The sequence below is a fragment of the Narcine bancroftii genome, chromosome 7 (assembly GCF_036971445.1).
Source record: "Narcine bancroftii isolate sNarBan1 chromosome 7, sNarBan1.hap1, whole genome shotgun sequence".
NCBI lineage: Eukaryota > Metazoa > Chordata > Chondrichthyes > Torpediniformes > Narcinidae > Narcine > Narcine bancroftii.
In genome coordinates, this window is record NC_091475.1 from 160,703,971 (window position 1) to 160,724,759 (window position 20,789).

General features: G+C 39.6%; 1 protein-coding gene across 2 annotated transcripts in view; it reads left to right on the forward strand.

The window, feature by feature from the left end:
- The window catches only part of gab2 (GRB2-associated binding protein 2), a 289,403-nt gene that overhangs the window by 247,518 nt on the left and 21,096 nt on the right, over positions 1-20,789 (forward strand). For both annotated transcript variants that reach the window (XM_069890993.1, XM_069890994.1), the window contains exon 3: positions 4,564-4,783. In XM_069890993.1, the coding sequence (XP_069747094.1) occupies positions 4,564-4,783 (220 nt within the window). The remainder of the gene's footprint in view (positions 1-4,563; positions 4,784-20,789) is intronic.

The following is a 20,789-nucleotide window of genomic DNA, read 5'->3' on the forward strand; positions in this document are numbered from 1 at the left end:
AAGTGGCGTTGGTCAAGCTGCCCAGCTAACTCAGCAGAAACAGGCTGGGGAAGAAGGGCATTCATATGCATGGATTGTTATTCATACGGCTGACTCAGTCAATCAGCAAAAACGGTGGGAACTTGAACAGTATAAAAGGAGCCTTTCCAGCCCTAATAAAGTGAGTGAGCTTAACCTGCCACACTGTGTGTGTGTGTTTCTTTGTAGTGGTCGGCTACAGCCGTACCATTGTATATGTCCTACCTTGGTTTGCCCTTCCAAAATGCATCACCTCACATTTGTCTGGATTAAACTCCATCTGCCATTTTTTGGCCCATTTGCTCAGTTGGTCCAGATCCCTCTGCAAATTTTGAAAATCCTCTTCATTGTCCACAACAGCCCCTATCTTTGTGTCATCAGCAAATTTGCTGAACCAATTTACCACATCATCACCCAGATCATTGATATAGACAACAAACAGCAATGGTCCCAACACAGATCCCTGAGGCACACCACTAGTCACAGTCATATTTTCCTAAAATATGAATCCAAACTCCAAAGAAAGTTATCTCTCTTGTACCCTAATCCTCCAATGTTGAGCCAAAGATTAATTCTTAAAAAGGATGGGGTCAGATTGGGGTTTACATATAAATTTTGATGTCACAGATAGGAGTCAGTAGGTGATGTACAAAACTGCAGGAGAATTAAAGAGATGGCCAGGAAAGAGACTCTAATGAATGGGATGAGTATTGGTGGTGGTGGGAGTTGATAATGGAATACACAGATAGTCCTGAGGATTTGAGGAATAGCTGATGTGAATGAATAGTTCTAATTCCTTGTACAACTTCTATGTGATCCTGAATTCATCGTGCTGGTCTGTTGCACATTAGTGAATTTAGACTAAAATTTGCCCTTCAAGACAAATGAAACTGGAACACTAAGTGTCTAATTTAAAAGTTGGTGATGATAATTGCAAATTAGAGCAACATGTACATTTCTCCAAATATAATTGCAGATTCACAATTGCTTTGGCCTCTCATGGATTTTTATTTAAATTACCACAATGGAACTGCATTTACAAAATGATTATGCCTTGGATGGTCCTTTTTTACTTAAATGTTTGAATGTTGATTTCTCTTGAGCTATTGTCTGGAATATTATTTGGAACAGATATCGTCACTTTGTACGTCGAGAAGTTGCCAAATTATTGTGGAATTCCACTTAACCACTTGGCTTTGGTTCTTGAGATATTCTGAGCTCTAAGATTTTGAAAGTATTTAAGATGAAACCAAACATAAGTAATGAAGGCAATCCTTTCATTACATGGTTGTATTTTGTTTCCTCCATTTTTCAATTAAATTATAGTTGTTTTAGCTTGTTTTTATGTCAATAATATGCTATTTCTATAATCCAATATCATACCTAATAACAATAATTGATGTATAAACCTTATTTTTGCTAAATAATTAGTATTGTATGATTTATTATTTCTCCAAGCTCTGCTTTGAATTGCTGGTTATTTTCTGAGTCACTGGTTATTTGCTGGTTATTTTCTGCGTGGTTGTGTTCGATTAACCTTGTACATTTGATCACCTAGCTCCATAAGGTTCGTGTTACTTGTAAATTTGAAAATGTGTTAATGTCTTTTAAGGGTGTTTTTTACATTTAAGCTTTGACTTCAGTGTGAGTTTCAGACCTGCTTAGTGTGTAAGAACTTTAGAATTATTTGCAGGAATAGGCCAGCTGGCCCTCTTCCAACCTACTCCACAGGTGCATCAAGATCATGGCTGATCGACCAAGAATGCCTGTTTTTTTAACAGCACAATCTTCATTGAGTCAAACAATGTGAAGAAAAATCCTTTGACCCAAACTTGCTCACACCAACCAAAACGACCTACCCACAGTAATCCCACCTGCCTACCTTCGGCCCATAAACTCATCCTATCCATCCAATGTTTTTTTTTAGGGGGTAGCACGGTTAGCACAGTGGTTAGTCCATTGCTGTTACAGTGCCAGCGATCGGATCTGGGGTGTGAATCCCCATGTCTGCATGTGTTTTCCCCAGGGGCTCCGGTTTCCTCCCACCCTCCAAAACATACCAGGGATGTAGGTTAATTGGGTGTAATTGACAGCACAAGCTCATGGGCCCAAAGAGCCTGTTACCATACTGTTTTTAAAAATTAAAACAATGCAATAGCACCTGTCTCCGCTCCCTCTTCTGACAGCTCATTTCATGCACCCATAACACAATGTAAAAAAAAAGTTACCCCCCCCCCAGATTCCTGTTAAATCTCCCTCTTTCACCTTAAACCTCTGTCCTCTGGTTACTGATTCCTGTCCTTTGGGAAAGAGACTATCTGTGTTTATCCTATCTATTCTTTTCGATGAAATCACCCCTCTCTACCTACTGTGCCCCAAGGAATAAAAGCCCCAGTCTGCTCAACCTCTCTCTGTAGCTCAGGTCCCAAAGTCCTGGCAACATCCTCATAAATTTTCTCTGCTCCTTCTCCATCTTGACATCTTTCTTGCAGCACGGTAACCAATACTGAACTCAATTATACAAATGGGCACTCACCAATATGACCTCCCAACTTCTATACTCAATTCTCAGACTGATGAAGGCCAATGTGCCAGAAGCCTTTTTGACCACCCTATCTATCTGTGACATCAATTCCAAAATATTTCATACCTAAATCAAATATCCTGCTCCTACTAGTCACAAAGGACCTTAAATCATTTGGTGCAATGTCACTTATATATTCTATCATTCACTTTCTTGATGGCTGGGAAGCAATGGTGCCAACAATTAGAAAGAACATCAGATCTTAATCATTGAAGATTAGCACTGTCTGATTCATGGTGCAGAGCAATTACTGTCAAAAACAAGTCAAGAAAGATCTGAACTCCAGAATACTGTAAATGTTTCTGTTGAATTTACATTTCTACAAAGTGTGTATTCCAAATAGTGGTTTCACCAACATTTTAACATTGTTCTGGTTATTCAGGAAGATACATTCCGAATATGTACATGTTTGACTGTAATCATTGCACTGATAAATCTAATGAAATAAGATAATACCCAGGTTTTTCCACATTTCTTTTTAATTTTTGTTTGTAGTCAGCGAGTACTTCACCCACCAGCTAAATGTAATAAATAGGTTTCTGTTGTCTTGAATGGATGCTTTCAGCTGTCTGGGTCAAAAAGGACAGTGACGTGGGAACTCCTTTAAGGAAATCAATACATGGTTGTTTTAAACATTGATGACTCAGTCTTCCTCTGGGGAATGAAGGCTTTTATTGAATTTCAGATTCAGTGACTAATGTGCAGTCTTCAGTAACTCTAACCGAGATAATCTCAAGCGATATTGCTATAAAACAACTGCTAGAGGTGAATTCAAAGATGGTAGGACATCCTCTTTGACATTCCCTTAAATTGTTGTCCAGGATGAGTATGTTCGATGAAATTAGAACATGAATCAACAATAAGCAATGTATTTTGTATTTTTTTTTCAAGAACTATACTGCATTTCTTGTAACAATGTCTCCAATATTTCTAATCGTGACATTTTTCTTACTCCCAGTGAATTAAATTCAGAATTATAATTTTCACGTACAGATCTTAAAGTACACAATCTCCTTGAGTTCCTTTGATCATTTCACATGTATTTTTTTAAATTCATGTTTGGGATCTGGTTATCACTGACATGGTCAACATTTGTTGCCCATCCCTCATTGCCCTTGAGAGAGTGGCAGTCAACCATTATTTTGAATCCCTGCAGTCCTCCTGATTAAGGTTCTCTTCCAGAGAACAGGGTTGGGAAATGATTCCAGGATTCATACACAATGAAAATGAGGAAATAGGTATAGACTTCAATGTCAGAATGGCATATGAGGTGGAGGGAAAACCTGTTAGTGATGGTAGTGCAGAACAACTGGTGTCTTTGTCCTTGTTGGAGGTCATGGATTTGAGAAGTACTGTTGGAAAAGCTTGGGCAAGTAACTGCAGTTCATTTTGTACGTGGTAAGCACTGCAGTCACTCTGCATTGACAGTACAGGGAATGAATAGGTGGATGATGGAGTGCCACAATAGAAGAATCTATTTGTCGCTACTTTGCACTGTTTGTGTTATTTGATATTTATTCAAATGCTTGCACAATTACTGAACAGTCGAATTAGTATGGAGTCACATGTGTGTTGGTGTCATCTTATTCATGGATTGTGGCATTTACTTTGGGAAAGAGGTAGCAATGAGCAAACTGACATCCAATTGACTGAGAACTTCAATGCAATCTTCTTCAGTTTTGCAACATGTGGAATAATACAGGTGGATATACAACTTAATACAACCTGAAAGAGACTACCATTCTTTTGCAATTTGTGTACTTCTGAAAGGGGCTCATTTAAAACAACAATTTATTGTCAAATAAAGATCATCTTCATGTTATCTTAGAGATGAAGATGTCATGTATAATGCATGCCTTAACTTTTAAACACATGATATATAATTTGAAGTTTAATTGGGATTTTTTTTTAAGGAAGAAAGAAATCCAGTAATAAAGTGGATTTATTTCTCTTCCAAATAGATGTTTCCAGAAATGCTGCACTTGGATCACGGTTTCCTTGTTCATCAATTGCTAACTTTGGTCCAGTTGGGGAACATGCTGGTCAGAGCTCTCCACACGCCAGTCAACCATCAGTGTTCACATTTGAAAACCCAGTCCAGCTTCAGTCTGTTCTTTCATCTAGTGCACCACAGGACTACCTCTTTCTCCACCAATGTATGAGTAAGACTGCAAACGCTAGGTATGTATCATTACATCAATGCAGAAAAAATAAAACTGTATTTAGATTTTCAAACCAGCAGAACAATGTAGAAGCATTAATATGTGGCTGAGATGCATGCTGGTGTCTAAATAGATAATAAGCAGGGCTGGACGTGTTTTGCACTGCACTAACTTTGAAGCCAAAAGATTTGGGACTGAGCTCACCAGCATGAATTACTTCCCTGTCTTTTGTTATTATTGCTTCAATTGATTGAGTGTAATGAGTTTGACAAAATAATTTGATCAGGAAGCAGATAATGGTGTCTGCAAAAAAAAAAAGATTTTGCACCTGCAGCTTGAACATTTATTTTCTTGACTCGTAGCTTGTGGGTTGATGCTTGATGGAACTCATAATTTTTGTTGGGAGTAAATTCAGAACTTCTGCATTGCACAATCATTAAAACCAATAGCAGCATGTACTGTATATACTCCTATAAAAGTCAGTACTGTGTAAAAATTGGCCTCCCTATTTATGGGCCAAAAATCTGGTATTTTCAATATATCACATGTAAAAGTTGACCTCCCTCCCCCTTTATTTTTGGCCCTGGCTGCCCGCCCTTCAGAGCTCCCAATGCCTCGACCGCACACTTTCTACCTGGTCCTGGCCGATCACCCATCAGTGTTACCGTCTCGGCCGCGGACTCTCTTTGGCCCCAGCTGCCCGCCCATCGGAGCTCCTGAACAGCCTATCGTAGGTCCCAACACCTCAACAATGGACTTCCCACCTGCTCCCGGCTGCCCGTCCATCAAAATTTAAGACACCTCAAATGTGGCTTACCACCCAGTCCCGGATGCCTGCCCTCCCATCAGGACTCCCAACGCTTTGACCGCAAACTCCCTTCTCGGCCGCAGTCACCTGCCCGTAAGATCTCCCAATGCCTTGACTGTGCACTTTCCATCCAGCTGCCCACTTGCACATTGGAGCTTGTGACACTTCAAATATGGACTTAACACCTGCCCACCCATCAGAGCTCAACCGTCGACACTCACCTCAGCCCCAGCTGCTCACCCATCGGAGCTCCTGATGCCTTGGCTGTGGATTTCCCACCTGATTCAGGCCTCCCTCTCATCAAAGCTCATGATGCCTCGAACACAGACTTACCACCCAGTCCCAGCCACCCACCCATCTGAGCCTCCTGGTGCCCCGAAAGACATAGGTACTTACCACGATCAAAAGTAGTATCCGCGTAATAGTTGACCCCATAAATTTAAAGTTAAAAATGGTCTACAGAACTCGACTTTTATACGAATATGTACAGTATCTTTTTCACATCAAATTCTGAATACTGCTGCTTGAAAGAAAACAATTGTTTTCAAGTTTGAAGGTTTATAGCAGGGGTGGTTAAACCGCGGCTCGCGAGCCACATGCGACTCTTTGAAATGTAATGTGCTGCTTGCGGGGTGGGTAGCTGTCGGCAGTGGGGAGGGAGGCTGTCAGCGGGTCGCCAGCTGACTGTCAACAGCCTGCCAGCTGCTAGGCACCTTGCTTTGCCTTGCTGCTTTCAGGTGCCTTGGGGGAACATTTGGTGTGTAGACTTGATTAGAAAAAAATCTTTTGCAAAATTTCTTCCCTTGAAGCAGCGCTTCTTTACTATCTGCAGTGTATCAGCATTTTGCAAATGGATGATTTGCAAGACAAGGATTGGAAAACCCCCCTGCAAGGCACCTGAAAGCTGCTTGCCGCTTTCATTCTGCTGCTTTCAGGTGCCTAGGGGGAGCACTCGGAAGTGGAGAATATACCTCCCCAAGGTGGGTTGTGTAAATATACCTCGGGGACGGGTTCTCCACTTTCAGGTGGCCTCCCGACAGCTGCATTTGGGTATTTTAGGCGGCTTTACATTCGGGTATCATGGCCACCTGAAAGGGGCTAACGATAATGTTAGTGGGTGTGGCTTGCGATCGCGTGATTGGTATGGCTCTCAAACATCTGAAGTTTATGGTATACGGCTCTTATGTTAAGCAAGTTTGGCCACCCATGGTTTATAGGAAAGTGGCATGGAAATTCTTTCAAGCATTTAAATAGTTTATTGGTGGCCTCTAATGGTAGGTAGTGAGCATTGCAAGTATATTCCACACAATTTACACAGCCCAGATTTACAACATAAATACCAACAAGTTCTGTGCAATGCAGAAGTTCTGAATTTACTGCCAAGCTCTACCCCCAAGTTGGCTGCTGGACTCTGCATGGAGATGATGCCAGAGCAAAGGTTTGCTGAGATTCCTTATCATTTAAACTGGGAAATATGTTGTTAGTTATCAGTTTTATAGTGAGACTAGGTGTGGTTTAAACCTGACCCAGAATCTTCATTTAAACAAGGAAATCTGCAGATGCTGGGGTCAAATATACTGAAGAAACACAGTAGGTCATGCAACATTCAAAGGAAATAAAGGGTAATCAAAGTTTTGGACCTGATCCCTTCATCAGGCATAAGGAGGTGGGGGTGAGGAGAAGGGGGAGGAGCACAGGCTAACAGGTGATACAGATGGGAGGGTTGAAGAAGAAAAAACACTAATATTTATTACTTCTGTGATGGGAGAGAGGTAGAGGTCTAAGGGAGACTCTGAGAGGAGAAGGAAAGGGAAGAGTTGGGGAGCCAGAGGAGACATCTGGGAGAGAGTGAGTATCTGGAGAGATAGGAAGTGAAGGCATGGGAATCCAGATGGAAAAGTGAGGAGAGGGAAGGTCCTGGAGGAGGCTGCTTTGGAAAGGGAGTAAAGAATAGAGGTGAGGAAATGAGGAGTGTGACTGAAGAAGGAAAGGAATGCAGGATAAGGAGGCTTGAGGCAGCCGAGGAAGAGGATGTTAGTAGGATCAAGAATATGGATGCATGTGTGTCATGTTTCCAGTTGCCTTGGCAGGAACAATCAAGAGTTCACTCTTTCAAATGCAATGACCAACTCACCTGAAAACCAATCAAGCATAGGCATTAGTCCCCTCTTCAAGAGTGGAAGCAGGCCCATCCTGCACCCTGAGGGGCTGCCTGAGAAGAAATGGCCTCAAGTAAATTATTAGTGATCATTATCAGAATTCAGAGCCACACATAATTCCATAAGAGATCTGGTCTGACTTGCATTGATAATCCCAACTGCCTGGAATCCAGTATCCTGAGTATTTATCAAATTACATGGATCTAGAGTTTGGAATTGGACCAGTTACCTCTTCAGTCCATATTACTACAGATACCTCAGGAGTTTGTGAAGGTTTGGTATGACACCAGAAACCTAGGTAAATTTTACAGATGTGTGGTAGAAAGTGGGCTGACCGACTGCATTATGGTCTGGTATGGGAACATTAATACCCCTGAGTGTAAAGCCCTCCAAAAGGTAGTAGACTCAGCCCAGGACATCACAGGCAGCCCCCTTCCCCCCCCGCCACCTCTATCGAGAGCATCTATAGGGAATGCTGCCATTGGAGAGCAGCAGCAATCATCAAGGAATCACACCACCCAGCACATGCTCTGTTCTCATTGCTGCCATCAAGAAAGAGGTATAGGTGCCACAAGACTCGCACCGCCAGGTTCAGGAACAGCTGCTACCCCTCCACCATCAGACTCATCAACAACAAACTCAATCAGGGACTCATTTAAGGGCTCTCACTTGTGCACTTTATTGATTTTTTTTAATTCTCTCTGTATTGCACAATCAGTTGTTTACATTCATTATCTGTTTATAGTTCTTTATTTGTTTACATGTATTAGGCTGTGAACAGTTTTTTTTACACTACCAATAAGTACATACCCTGACAGTAAATGTGAAATACTTCTGCAAGCCACCTTTGGCGTATTTGTATCTTCCTGATTTATCCCCACGTCCATCAAATTGCTTTTTGTCAAATGCGATGAAATTGCCTTTAACTGTGTTAATGTGAACTGCCTTAATCATGCTACATGACAGAACATTGTACATTTTTGTGAAAAGAAAATCCTCCTGAGTTGGAGATCTTGTATTTTTTTAGCCCTTTGGCCCACCTGTGAAGAAACAGTGTCTTCATGTTTAGTCTATGATTTTAAAGGCATATACAATAAAGCCTCTATTACCTGAAAATCAAGCAACCAGCAAAAAAAATTGCAGAAAATAAATAGTTTAAAAATACTGAAGTTTAAAAGTGGTGTGCCTCGCAATTAGTTCACCAATAACGCAAAGCGCAAACTCAAGCAACTGGAAAATTCATTTATCTAGCATCTACCAATCCCCCTAAGTGCCAAATACAAGGGATTTTACTGTATCAGGTTTCCTTACATTCTGCTTTACATTTCACGAAAATGACCTCTATTTGCTCAAGCCATCTAGGTTTTAAAAACCACCTTGATAGGATTTCTTCACATTCAATATTCTGTGTTCTTCAGTAAAGGACCTAAAAATATGTAATGTTTCTGTGATCTTATATAAATTCTAACATTATCTCAGTATTTTTGTTTTCTTTTTCTCTAGAAACTAACCACAGTAATTTTCTTACTCCATAGTCCTTTCAGTATGCCTTACTGTTTCTGTCAGTTTTTGTATCTAGATACAGTAAAACCCTTGACACCCAGAGCCTGTGTGGATTGGTAGGTGCCAGATACATGAATTTGCCGGTTGCTTGAGATTGCGTGTTGAGTGGATTGCCAAACTCACCACTAGGGGGGCATCAATTTTAAATCCTAGCCTAGTATTTTATACCTGTTTATTTTCCTCAATAGAATCACAGACATTTACAGCACATGTAACACAGAAGCAGGTCCTTTGACCAACCTCTCCTTGCCAACGAAGTTGTCTAACCAAATTAGTCCTATTTGCCTGTATTTGTTCAATGTCCCTATAAATGTTAAGTAAAACACAGAAGTCTACAGACACAACAGTTGAAGTAAAAACAAAATGCTGGAGAAACTCAGCAGGTCAAACAGTGTCCTTTATATAGCAAAGATATATATAACCAATGTGTCAGGCTTGAGCCCTTCATCAAGGTATGGAAGAATGTCAGCAAATGTCAGAACAAAATTGTTGGGGGTGGGGGGAGGATCACATTCCCAAAGTCAGGAGGTAATAGGTGGATGAGGGAGGGAGGGCACAGGACCAAGCAGGGAGAGGAGGGAGGGAGGCTCCGTGAAGAAAGAGGGAAGGGGGTGGAGAACTAAGGGAAAGAAGGGAAAGGGAAGGGAGGGAGAATGGAGAGTAGGTTTGCAGAAACCAAAGATGATGTTTATGCTATCTGCTTGGAGAGTGCCCAGATGGAAAATCGAGTGTTGTTCCACCAATTTACGAGTGGTCTTGGTGGGATAGTACACAAGGCCATGGATAGACATGTGAGAATGGGAGTGTGACACAGAATTGAAATGGTTGGTCACTGAGAGATCCTTGAGACTGATGCAGTCAGAGCAAAGGTGCTCAGCGAAGCATTCTCCCAGTCTGAATCATTCTAAACCTGTGGTTCTCAACCTTTTTCTTTCCACTCACATACCAGTTAAGTAATCCCTATGCCAAAGGTGCTCTGTGATTAGTAAGTGATTGGATAAGGTGGTATGTGGGTAGAAAGAAAAAGTTTGAAAACCACTGCTTTAATCATACCTAATTGACTCATTATGTGCACGGTTTCATAACTCCAAAGGAAATGGGCCAATGACAATTTTTCTCAAGTAAAATATTTAAGTAACAATTTGGCCTGGAGCAGTGATTCTCAACCTTCCCTTCCCAATCACATATCACCTAAAGTAATCCCTTACCAATCACAGAGCACCGATGGCATAGGGATTACTTAATGGTATATGAGTGGAAAGAAAGAGGTTGAGAACCACTGATCTAAACTTTTCCCTATAAGAACACAGAAATGCTGAAAGAACTCAGCAGGTCTCGCAGCATTCATCGGAGGTGAAGAGATATTACTGACGTTTTGGGCCTGAACCCATCCTCAAGATATAAGCAAGAAGCAGGCAAGTGCCTATATTAAAATAACTGGTGAAAAGGGAAGAATGGGAGGGGGCGGAGTACAGACCAACAAACAACCGGTGATAATTAGATATGATAAGAGGACAGGAGAGAGGAAAGGTGAGAATTGATCAGTGGAGGTGGGTAGTTTTTGGCTCCGTGAAAGGAGACATGTATCGCAGACACTGGACGCAGGTAGGGAAATCACTGTTGAGAACCTCTGCTCTGTTCTCCGCAGTAGCATAGATATCCTTGTTGCAACTTTTTAAAATTCCCAACCCCATTCTTTTGCCAACATGTCTGGCCATAGTCTTGTGTGCTGCCAGACTGAGACCACTCACAAATTGGAGGAACAACATTAGTTCCCTCTCCCCCATCTTTCCCTGTCTCCTTTTCTGTCTCTCTCCCTCTCTCTCCCCCTTTCAGAACCAAAAACTACTCCTCTCTCCCAATGAATTCTCACTTGTCCCCTTATCCTATCCAATTAGCACCCATCTGTTGGTCTGCATTCGTCTCTCTCTCATTCTTTCCTTTTCACCAGCCTTTTAATATACAGAAGGTCCCTGTCTCCTTTTGACCTTGTGAAAGATCTCAGGCCTGAAACATTGGTAATATATCTTTAGCTCCTATGGACACTGCAAGACCTGCTGAGTTCCTCCAGCATTCTGTGTTTTTACTACAATCACTGCTTCTACAGATTTTCGTGATTTAAACCTTTCCTTCTACCTGTTTAGTCGAGTATTTTTTTAATTTTTTATTTTTCACACTATGAACCATATTAATCAAAATACATACAAACATTTCCCTCTTGAATATACAGTGTCATTTTCTCCCCTTTTTCCCCCTCCCTCCTTCCCACCCCCCTCCAAACCCATTAAACGTTCAACATATACAATACAATAAACCCATTAAACAATGCCATCACACAATGAAAATAATCAAGAAAATTGTGTCATCTACTTTTGCATACTGGATCAGGTCATTTTGTCTTCTTCTCATTCTATCATTTTAGGGGATGGAGGTCCGTGGTAGGCCCTCTATGTTGTGTTCCATGTACGGTTCCCAAATTTGTTCAAATAATGTGACTTTATTTTTTAAGTTATAAGTTATTTTTTCCAATGGAATACATTTATTCATTTCTATGTACCATGGCTGTGCTCTCAGGCTCTCTTCTGATTTCCAAGTTGACAATATACATTTTTTTGCTACAGCTAAGGCTATCATAATAAATCTTTTTTGCACTTCATCCAGTTTGAGGTCTAATTCTTTACTTCTTATATTACTTAGAAGAAAGATTTTATTTGTGATTTTATTTAATACCTGATCTTCCCAAAACTTTTCCACTTTCTCACATGCCCAAATTGCATGTTCTGTTGTTCCGGTTTCCTTCTTACAGCAAAAACATCCATCTGATAATGTTGGATCCCATTTATTTAACTTTTGGGGTGTGTGTAACCAATTATATTGTATAATGCATAACCTCCTATTTATTATATTTTTCATAGTTCCAGAGCATAACTTTTCCCATATTTCATTTTTTATCTTTATATTTAAATGTTTTTCCCACTTTTGTTTGGGTTTATAGCTTATTTCATCATTTTCTTTCTCTTGCAGCTTGATGTACATGCTTGTAATAAATCTTTTTCTTATCATTGTTTCTGTAATCACATATTCAAAGCTGTTTCCTTCTGGTAATCTCAGTCTGCTTCCCAGTTTGTCCTTTAAGTTGGTTTTCAATTGGTGGTATACAAACATTGTACCCATGAGTTATTCCATATTTGTACTTCATTTGTTCAAATGATAATAAATTATTCCCCAAAAAAGTTTTCTATTCTTTTAATTCCTTTTCTCTCCCATTCTCTAAAGCACACATGTCAAACTCTGGCCCGCGGGCCAAATTTGGCCCACAATATAATTATATTTGGCCCGCAAGATCATATTAAATATATATTAGAGTTGGCCCGCTGGCCGCCGCGCCAGTATAGCGCATGCACACTGAAGGTGAAAATGAAGACGCCGGAGGTGTGGAGGGATCTCAGAGTCCCAAATCCCGGGGATCGGAGCGCCGCACTCAGCCCGCCCGGCTCCCGGACACACAGACGTAGCTGGAGTTGGGGGCCACCCTTGCTGGGTCTGCGCTTCAGTGGCGACGCCGGACCAAACGTCTCGTTGGCGATGCCTTCCCCCTCGCTCCGTGCGCGGCGGACCCTGCCTCCCGCTCCTTTTGTTGGAGACGAGCCCGGCGCCGTGAGATCGCAGTTTAATCCCTCTCCAACCATGGGAGGGGGGGTGGGAGCAACGCGCTCTTCTCAGCCAATTCCTCCACCGCTCCGGACGCCGGCGTTTCAACGGGGGGTTCGGGTGCCTTCGTCAGGTGACTGACCTGTTGGTCCAAGACAAGGGGAGAGCGTACAAACTCCACACAGACAGCACCTGAACTCAGGTGAACGTGGAGCTGCGACCCCACATTCCACATCAGGACTGTGTGTAAGATTGGGAGCAGTGAGACGGAAGCTTATTTTGTTCCTGTGATTTAAGCCTTTCTTGGGGTGGGGGGGATCCTTCTCTGACCACTTGCCTAACAATTAACCTAATCAGATGTGGAGTTACCACAATACAACAGTTCTCAACCTTTTTCTTTCCACTCGCGTCCCTGTGCCATTGGTGCTCTGTGATTAGTAAGGGATTGCTTAAGGTGGTCTGTGGGTGGGAAGAAAAAGTTTGAAGACCACTGCTTTAATCATCCCTCATTGACTCGTCATGTGCACGGTTTCAGACGCTAAAGGAAATGGGCCAATGACAATGACAATGAAAGAGTTTATCCAAAACTATTATTAAACATTTATTTTAATAAGAAAAAGTTTAACATTACATATGTTGAAAGAAGAGAAAACATGCAGATGTTGTTGAAAATTTTCAATAAATATTTAGTTCGGCCCTCAACTTAGTCCAAGTTTTTAATTTTGGCCCTCTGTGAATTTGAGTTTGACACCCCTGCTCTAAAGGAAAGGTTATCTATTGTGAAAGGGATTAGTTTGTGTCAATAATGATTTTATTGATAATTTGTTTTTTTTCCTTTCTACGTGAATCTTCCTCCATATGTTGAGTGGTAGTACTGGTGAACTTCTATATTGCACCAGTTTTTCATCCCACTTATAAAGAATATGTTCTGGTACCTTCTCTCCTATTTTATCTGGCTCTATCTTGGTCCAATCTGGTTTTTCCCTTGTTTGATAAAAATCTTAAAAATACCTTAATTGTGCTGCTCTATAATAATTTTTAAAGTTTGGTAGCTGCAAACCACCTTGTTTGTACCATTCTGTTAATTTATCTAGCGCTATCCTCAGTTTCCCCCCTTTCCATAAGAATTTCCTTATTATTCTCTTTAGTTCTTTGAAGAATTTCTCTGTTAAGGGAATTGGTAATGATTGAAATAGGTATTGTATCCTTGGGAAGATATTCATTTTAATGCAATTTACCATCCCTATCAGTGTTAGCGGCAATTCTTTCCAATGTTCTAAGTCATCCTGTAATTTCTTCATTAATGGCTGATAATTTAATTTGTATAGGTGGCCTAAATTATTATCTAATCTAATACCTAGGTATTGGATTGCTTGTGTTTGCCATTTAAATGGTGATTCTTTTTTAAACTCTGTGTAATCCACATTATTCATTGGCATCGCTTCACTTTTATTTGCGTTCATCTTGTACCCCGATATTTCTCCATATTCCTTCAATTTCTTATGTAGTTCTTTTATTGATATTTCTGGTTCTGTTAAGTATACTATGATGTCATCTCCAAATAAACTGATTTTATATTCCTTCTCCTTTATAACATATATAACATAACAATTACAGCACGGAAACAGGCCATTAGGCCCTTCAAGTCCGCACCGAACTAAACACCCCTTTCTAGTCCCACCTCCCTGCACAATGCCCATAACCCTCCATCTTCTTCTCATCCATATACCTGTCCAACCTTTTCTTAAATAATACAATTGACTCCGCCGCCACTATTTCTCCCGGAAGCTCATTCCACACGGCTACCACTCTCTGAGTAAAGAAGTTCCCCCTCATGTTACCTCTAAACCTCTGCCCCTTAATTCTTAACTCATGTTAAGAATTTTTATCCCTTTTATTTTATTTTGTGTTCTTATCAGTTCTGCCAATGGTTGTTTTGCTAAAGCGAACAGTGAGGGAGATAGTGGACATCCCTGCCTAGTTGACCTACTTAATTTAAATTGGTTCAATATATATCCATTTACTGTCACCTTCGCCGATGGTCTCTTATATAAAGTTTTAATCCAATTAATACATTTTTCTGGTAGGTTGAACCTCTGTAATACTTTGAATAAATAATTCCATTCTACCCTGTCAAAGGCTTTCTCTGCATCTAAAGCAACAGCTACTGTTGGTATCTTATTTCCTTGTACTACATGGATTAAGTTAATGAATTTACAGACATTGTCTGTTGTTCGTCTTTTCTTAACAAATCCAGTTTGATCTTGTATTACTATTTTTGGTACACAGTCGGCCAATCTGTTTGCTAATAGTTTTGCTATTATCTTATAATCTGAATTAAGTAGAGATATTGGTCTATATAATGCTGGTGTTAGTGGATCTTTCCCCGTCTTTGGTATTACTGTAATTATTGCTGTTTTACATGAATCTGGCAAGTTTTGTGTTTCTTCTATCTGGTTCATTACTTCCAGGAGAGGAGGAATTAATAACTCTTTAAATGTTTTATAGAATTCTTTTGGGAGTCCATCCTCTCCAGGCGTTTTGTTGTTCAGTAGCTTTTTTAATATATCCTGTATTTCTTCTATTTCAAATTGTTTTATCAATTTGTTTTGCTCCTCTTCTTGCAATTTTGGTAGTTCAATTTTAGCTAAAAACTCATCTATTTTGTCTGCTTTCCCTTCGTTCCCAGTTCAATATAATTGTTCATAGAATTCCTTAAAGTTTTCATTGATCTCTGTTGGGTTATATGTAATTTATTTGTCCTTTTTCCTTGATGCCAATACAGTTCTTTTAGCTTGTTCTGTTTTAAACTGCCAGGCTAGTATTTTGTGCGTTTTTTCTCCTAGCTCGTAATACTTCTGCTTTATTTTCATTATGTTCTTCTCCACCTTATACATTTGTAATGTTTCGTATTTTATTTTTTTGTCCGCCAATTCTCTTTTTGTTGTATCTTCCCTTGTTGCTAATTCTTTTTCTGTACTTACTATTTCCCTTTCCAACTGTTCTATTTCAGATAACAATCTAGCTTTATATTCCATTTTCCTAACTCTCCCTTGGATATGGGCTGACAAAAGGAACAGGTCAATCCTTGAATATGTTTTATGTCTACTCGAATAATATGAATATTCCTTCTCCTTTGGGTGTTGTCTCCTCCATATATCCAAAAGTTGCATTTCCTGCATTGATTTAACCATAAATTTGGCTACTTTGTTCTTTCTGCTAGTCTTTTGTCCAGTTTTATCCACCTTTGTGTCCAAATTAAGGTTAAAATCCCCTCCTATCAATATATTCCCCTTCGTAGCTACAATCGTCAAAAACAATATCTTGGATAAACTTTTGATCCTCTTCATTAGGTGCATATATATTGACCAAATTCCAGAATTCTGAATATATCTGACACTTTATCATTATATACCTCCCTGCTAGATCTATTATTTCCTCCTCTATTTTGATTGGTACATTTTTATTAATTAATATAGCTACACCTCTGGCTTTTGAATTATATGATGCTGCCGCTATGTGCCCAACCCAGTCTCTCCTCAATTTATTATGTTCCACTTCAGTTAGATGCGTTTCCTGCACGAATGCTATATCTATTTTTTTCTTTTTTCAGTAACTTTAATAGCCTCTTCCTTTTGATTTGTTTATTCCATTAAATATTTATAGTCATATAGTTCAACATGGCCATCTCATACTCTGTTTACACCTCATTTCCGCTTCCTCACCACCACCTTTCCACTTTTCCCCATTTTCATCTCTTAGTTTTCCTTTTTTGAACTCAATGTATGACAACACTTCTAAAACATCTTCTCAACCATTCCCACATCTAAAATTCCCTTAACCCCAAGTGTCATCCCCCCCCCCCCCCTCTCTGAGTCACCCCTTGTCCCTTGCCGGGCAACCACAACTCCCCTCTCCATTCGGATTGCGAACCCATTCGCAAGTGTCAACTGATTTTGCAGTGACTGTTATTCTCTCCCACCCAACCCCCTCCAGAAAAGACTTTTATCTTCACATTAAAACAAAGCTCACCCTCTTTTCTTCTCTTTTTTCCCCCCCCTCCCTTACTTCCATTTTCTTTCCCTTCTTTAGTTCTTACTTATACATTATTTTTACATCTTTATATGTAGTTTGTCATCGTTCTTGTTACATTTCTTCATCTCTCTTTCTGTCCTGCAGGCGTTCTGCAAATTCTTGTGCTTTCTCCGGATCCGAGAACAGTCTGTTTTGCTCCCCCGGGATAACTAGTTTAAGCACAGCTAGATATCTTAACATAAATTTATAGCCTTTTTTCCATAGGATCGATTTTGCTATGTTAAACTCATTCCTCTTCTTTAGGAGTTCAAAACTTATGTCTGGGTAAAAAAAAAATTGACCCTTGTACTCCAATGGTTTTTTGTCTTCTCTAATTTTATTCCTTGCCCTCTCCAATATATTTTCTCTTGTCGTGTATCTCAGAAATTCTACTAAAACGGATCTTGGTTTTTGTTGTGACTGTGGTTTCGGGGCTAGTGTTCTGTGTGCCCTTTCTATTTCCATTCCTTCCTGTATTTCTGGCATTCCCAGGACTTTTGGGGTCCATTCTTTTATAAATTCTTTCATATTTTTGCCTTCTTCATCTTCCTTTAGGCCCACTATCTTTATGTTGTTTCGCCTACTATAGTTTTCCATTATATCCATCTTCTGAGCTAACAACTCTTGTGACTCTAACATTTTTGGCACTTTCTTCCAATTTTCTTCTTAAGTCATTCACTTCCATTTCTACAGCCATTTCTCGTTCTTCCACATTTTCTAATCTTTTCCCTATTTCTGTTATAACCAGCTCTATGCTACTCACTTTTTCTTCTGTACTTTTCATTTCACCAAATTCTAATGTCAACCATTCTTTAATGCTTTGATTTGTTCTTGAAAATTTTTTTATCTATGTACTGTCCATCTATTTTACCTTTTATTCTTCTGTGCAGAGCTTGGTGTTCTTCTTCTTCTGTGTCTGCTCTTGGGTTTGTGTCTTCTATTTCTCTTCCTTGTATCTGTGTCTCTTCTGACTTTCTTGTTCAGCTGCTTGCCTCAGTTTGTTGGGTGTTTTTTTTTCATGGCTTCTTGTTGTTGGTCCTCTTCTTCTGGGCTAGTTATCTGTGGGTTTCCTGTTGCTGTTTTTCTTACTTATCACTCCCTTCCCATTGCTTTCCTCTTCTTCCAGCTAAGAACCCTGCTGTCGGGCATCTCTCAGCTAGTCGCACAGTGTAAGTTCACTCCACAGCTAGGCTCCCCTCCCGTCGGTGTTTTCTTTTTCTTTGTTGTGCGCATTTGCACACTTCTGTTTGGCTCAGTGAGCCATTTTTGCAGTCCTGCGGTCGGGAGGTCGCGACCCTGCGGGGTCTCCACTAACCTCGGGGAGCGGGCTCCTCTGTCCACGGCGGGTCCCTGCCTCTTCATGCAGGTAAGGCCTTCACCTTTCTCTTCCGGCGTCTTTCCTTCTTTTTTTCCCGTTGTTTTTGGTTTTTCTTTCTTAGGTGCCATTTTCTTTCTTTTCTCCATATCTTTATCTTTTATTTGTTGTGTTTCTTGAGCTTTGAGTTTTCTTCCCTTTATTTTTTCTTTTCTGGAGAGGGCTGGTGTTCTCCTACCGGCCACTACTCCATCACATGACTCCTCCGTTTAGTCAAGTATTTGATGGCATAGACTTGTGGGCCAAAGTACCTGTTTATGACTCTTATGGCTCTATGAAATTGACTTTGTCTCTATCAGCTGTAAGAAGGTCATTGGGGAGACTTGGAGTATGGTATCTCAGGATGCACAATTTGAAGTTCCAATCATGTTTCACATATGGTTTGCAAGGGTAGATTTTATTTAAGATTTTTTTGCATTTATTCTCCATCTTTCCATTTTGTTAGAGGTCTCCTTTTTAATATTTTACCTTTGGGAATATAGAGTAGTCACTGAAAATAGGTGGCATGGTTGCCATAGCAGTTAGCGCAACACCTTTACAGCGCCAGCGATTGGGAATGCCATGATACTTTGATAGTGTACATCAGCTTATTGATTGATATCTTATTGATTTTTTTTCATTATATTCCAGTGGAACTCCATTATAACGCAAGAGCTGGGGTCCAAAAAACTGCATCTCAAAAAAACCAGGGTCATGCTAAATTGGGATTTCACTGTTGTGTACAATATATACAAACATCAATTGTGGCAGAAACCCCCCCCTGTTCACGGCAGCACTAATCCCTCCACCCCGTTCACTGCAACACTCACTCCCCCCCCCCCACCGTTTGCAGTAGCACACTCAACACGCCCCCGTTTGCAGCAGGACCCCCCCTTCATCCATGCGATGAATTCCCACCAAGATAAACACTGTACGTACCTTAATCATTTAGTCACACCACTTCTAAACTGCAACTTTTAAAATGGGCTCAGTTAACATCGCATCTCAAAGAATGGAATGTGGCCATTTCAATTTTGATTGATCAATCTGTTCCATTCATTAAACATAACATTATTGGACAGTTTTTTAAATTTTGTCTGACAAACTTTATAATAAATTATTTGTTTTTGTTAATATTAGAGATCCAATCTTTTTTGAATTTATAATCTTTGATTGTAGGAGGTGATTGTTGGCTCGACCCTGTGTTTGATCATTCGTTTCCCAAAATTGTGACTTCAAATAAATTTGCTATGCATGACAACTCATTTATGCTACAAATAAGTATTATAGACGTTTGGAGATTTCTCCATCCTAACAATAAGGAATTTTCTTTTTTTCTCTAATGTGTCTCATACTTACTCATGGATTGTCTATTTTCTCACAGACCAACAATTAATTTCACTTGTTAATTCTTGTAAATATGAGAGTATAATGATTTCAGATCATTCTCTGGGGGTTTTATCTGTTAATGTTCCAGATTTACCCAGAACCACGAAACAATGGCATTTGAATCCTATCTTGTTGTCTGACCCTGACTTTTTGAAATTTACGAAAGATCAAATTGCCTTTTTTTAATGTAAATTCCTCTTCTGTGGACTCTGATTTGGTTATCTGAGATTCCTTTGAAGCCATACATTAGGGGTCAAATAATTCCTTTCATGGCTAAACTTTCCTTCAAAATCCTGAAAGGAAAGGGGGATTGGGTTTGCCTAATTTTAGATTATATAATTGGACAGCTAATATTAGGTATATTAATTTTGGATTCATCATAAGAATATACAGGATGTTGCTAGATCGATTCATTTGGGAATTGATTCTACCACGAAGTATTCCTGCATTTCGATAGCTAGAACTCCATTACCCTTTTCTGATTCTAATTTAACTGATAATTTTGTTGTTAGACCTACGTCATTTTGTTTCAATTTAGAAAATATTTTGTATGCCATAGATTTTTATTAATCAGTCCTCTTTAAGTTAATTCCTTTTTTTTAAACTTTGGTGCAAGATTTTGTTTTTTGTCAATGGTCAGAGTTTGGTATTCAATCTTTCCAAGATCTCTTTATTGACTAAAATTTGGCCTCTTTTGAACAATTATCTTCTAAATTTAAAATAACCAAACATTTTTTATATATTTACAGATTAGAAACTTTTTAAATTCCTTGGTATTAAAACTCCCTCAAGATTTGGAATTAAAGATGACAGAGAAGATTTATAATATTAAAATGATATCAAAAAGTTGATATCAGTTCTCTATGAGCTGTTATTAATGTCTAGATTCCCTGGACAAGACTAAGAAATGATGGGAGCAAGATTTTCAACAAGAATTTTCTGATACTACATGGGTTTCAATCTTGAAATTGGTTAATTCATCTTCTTTATGCACCTGACATTCATTATTGCAATTTAAAGTACATCA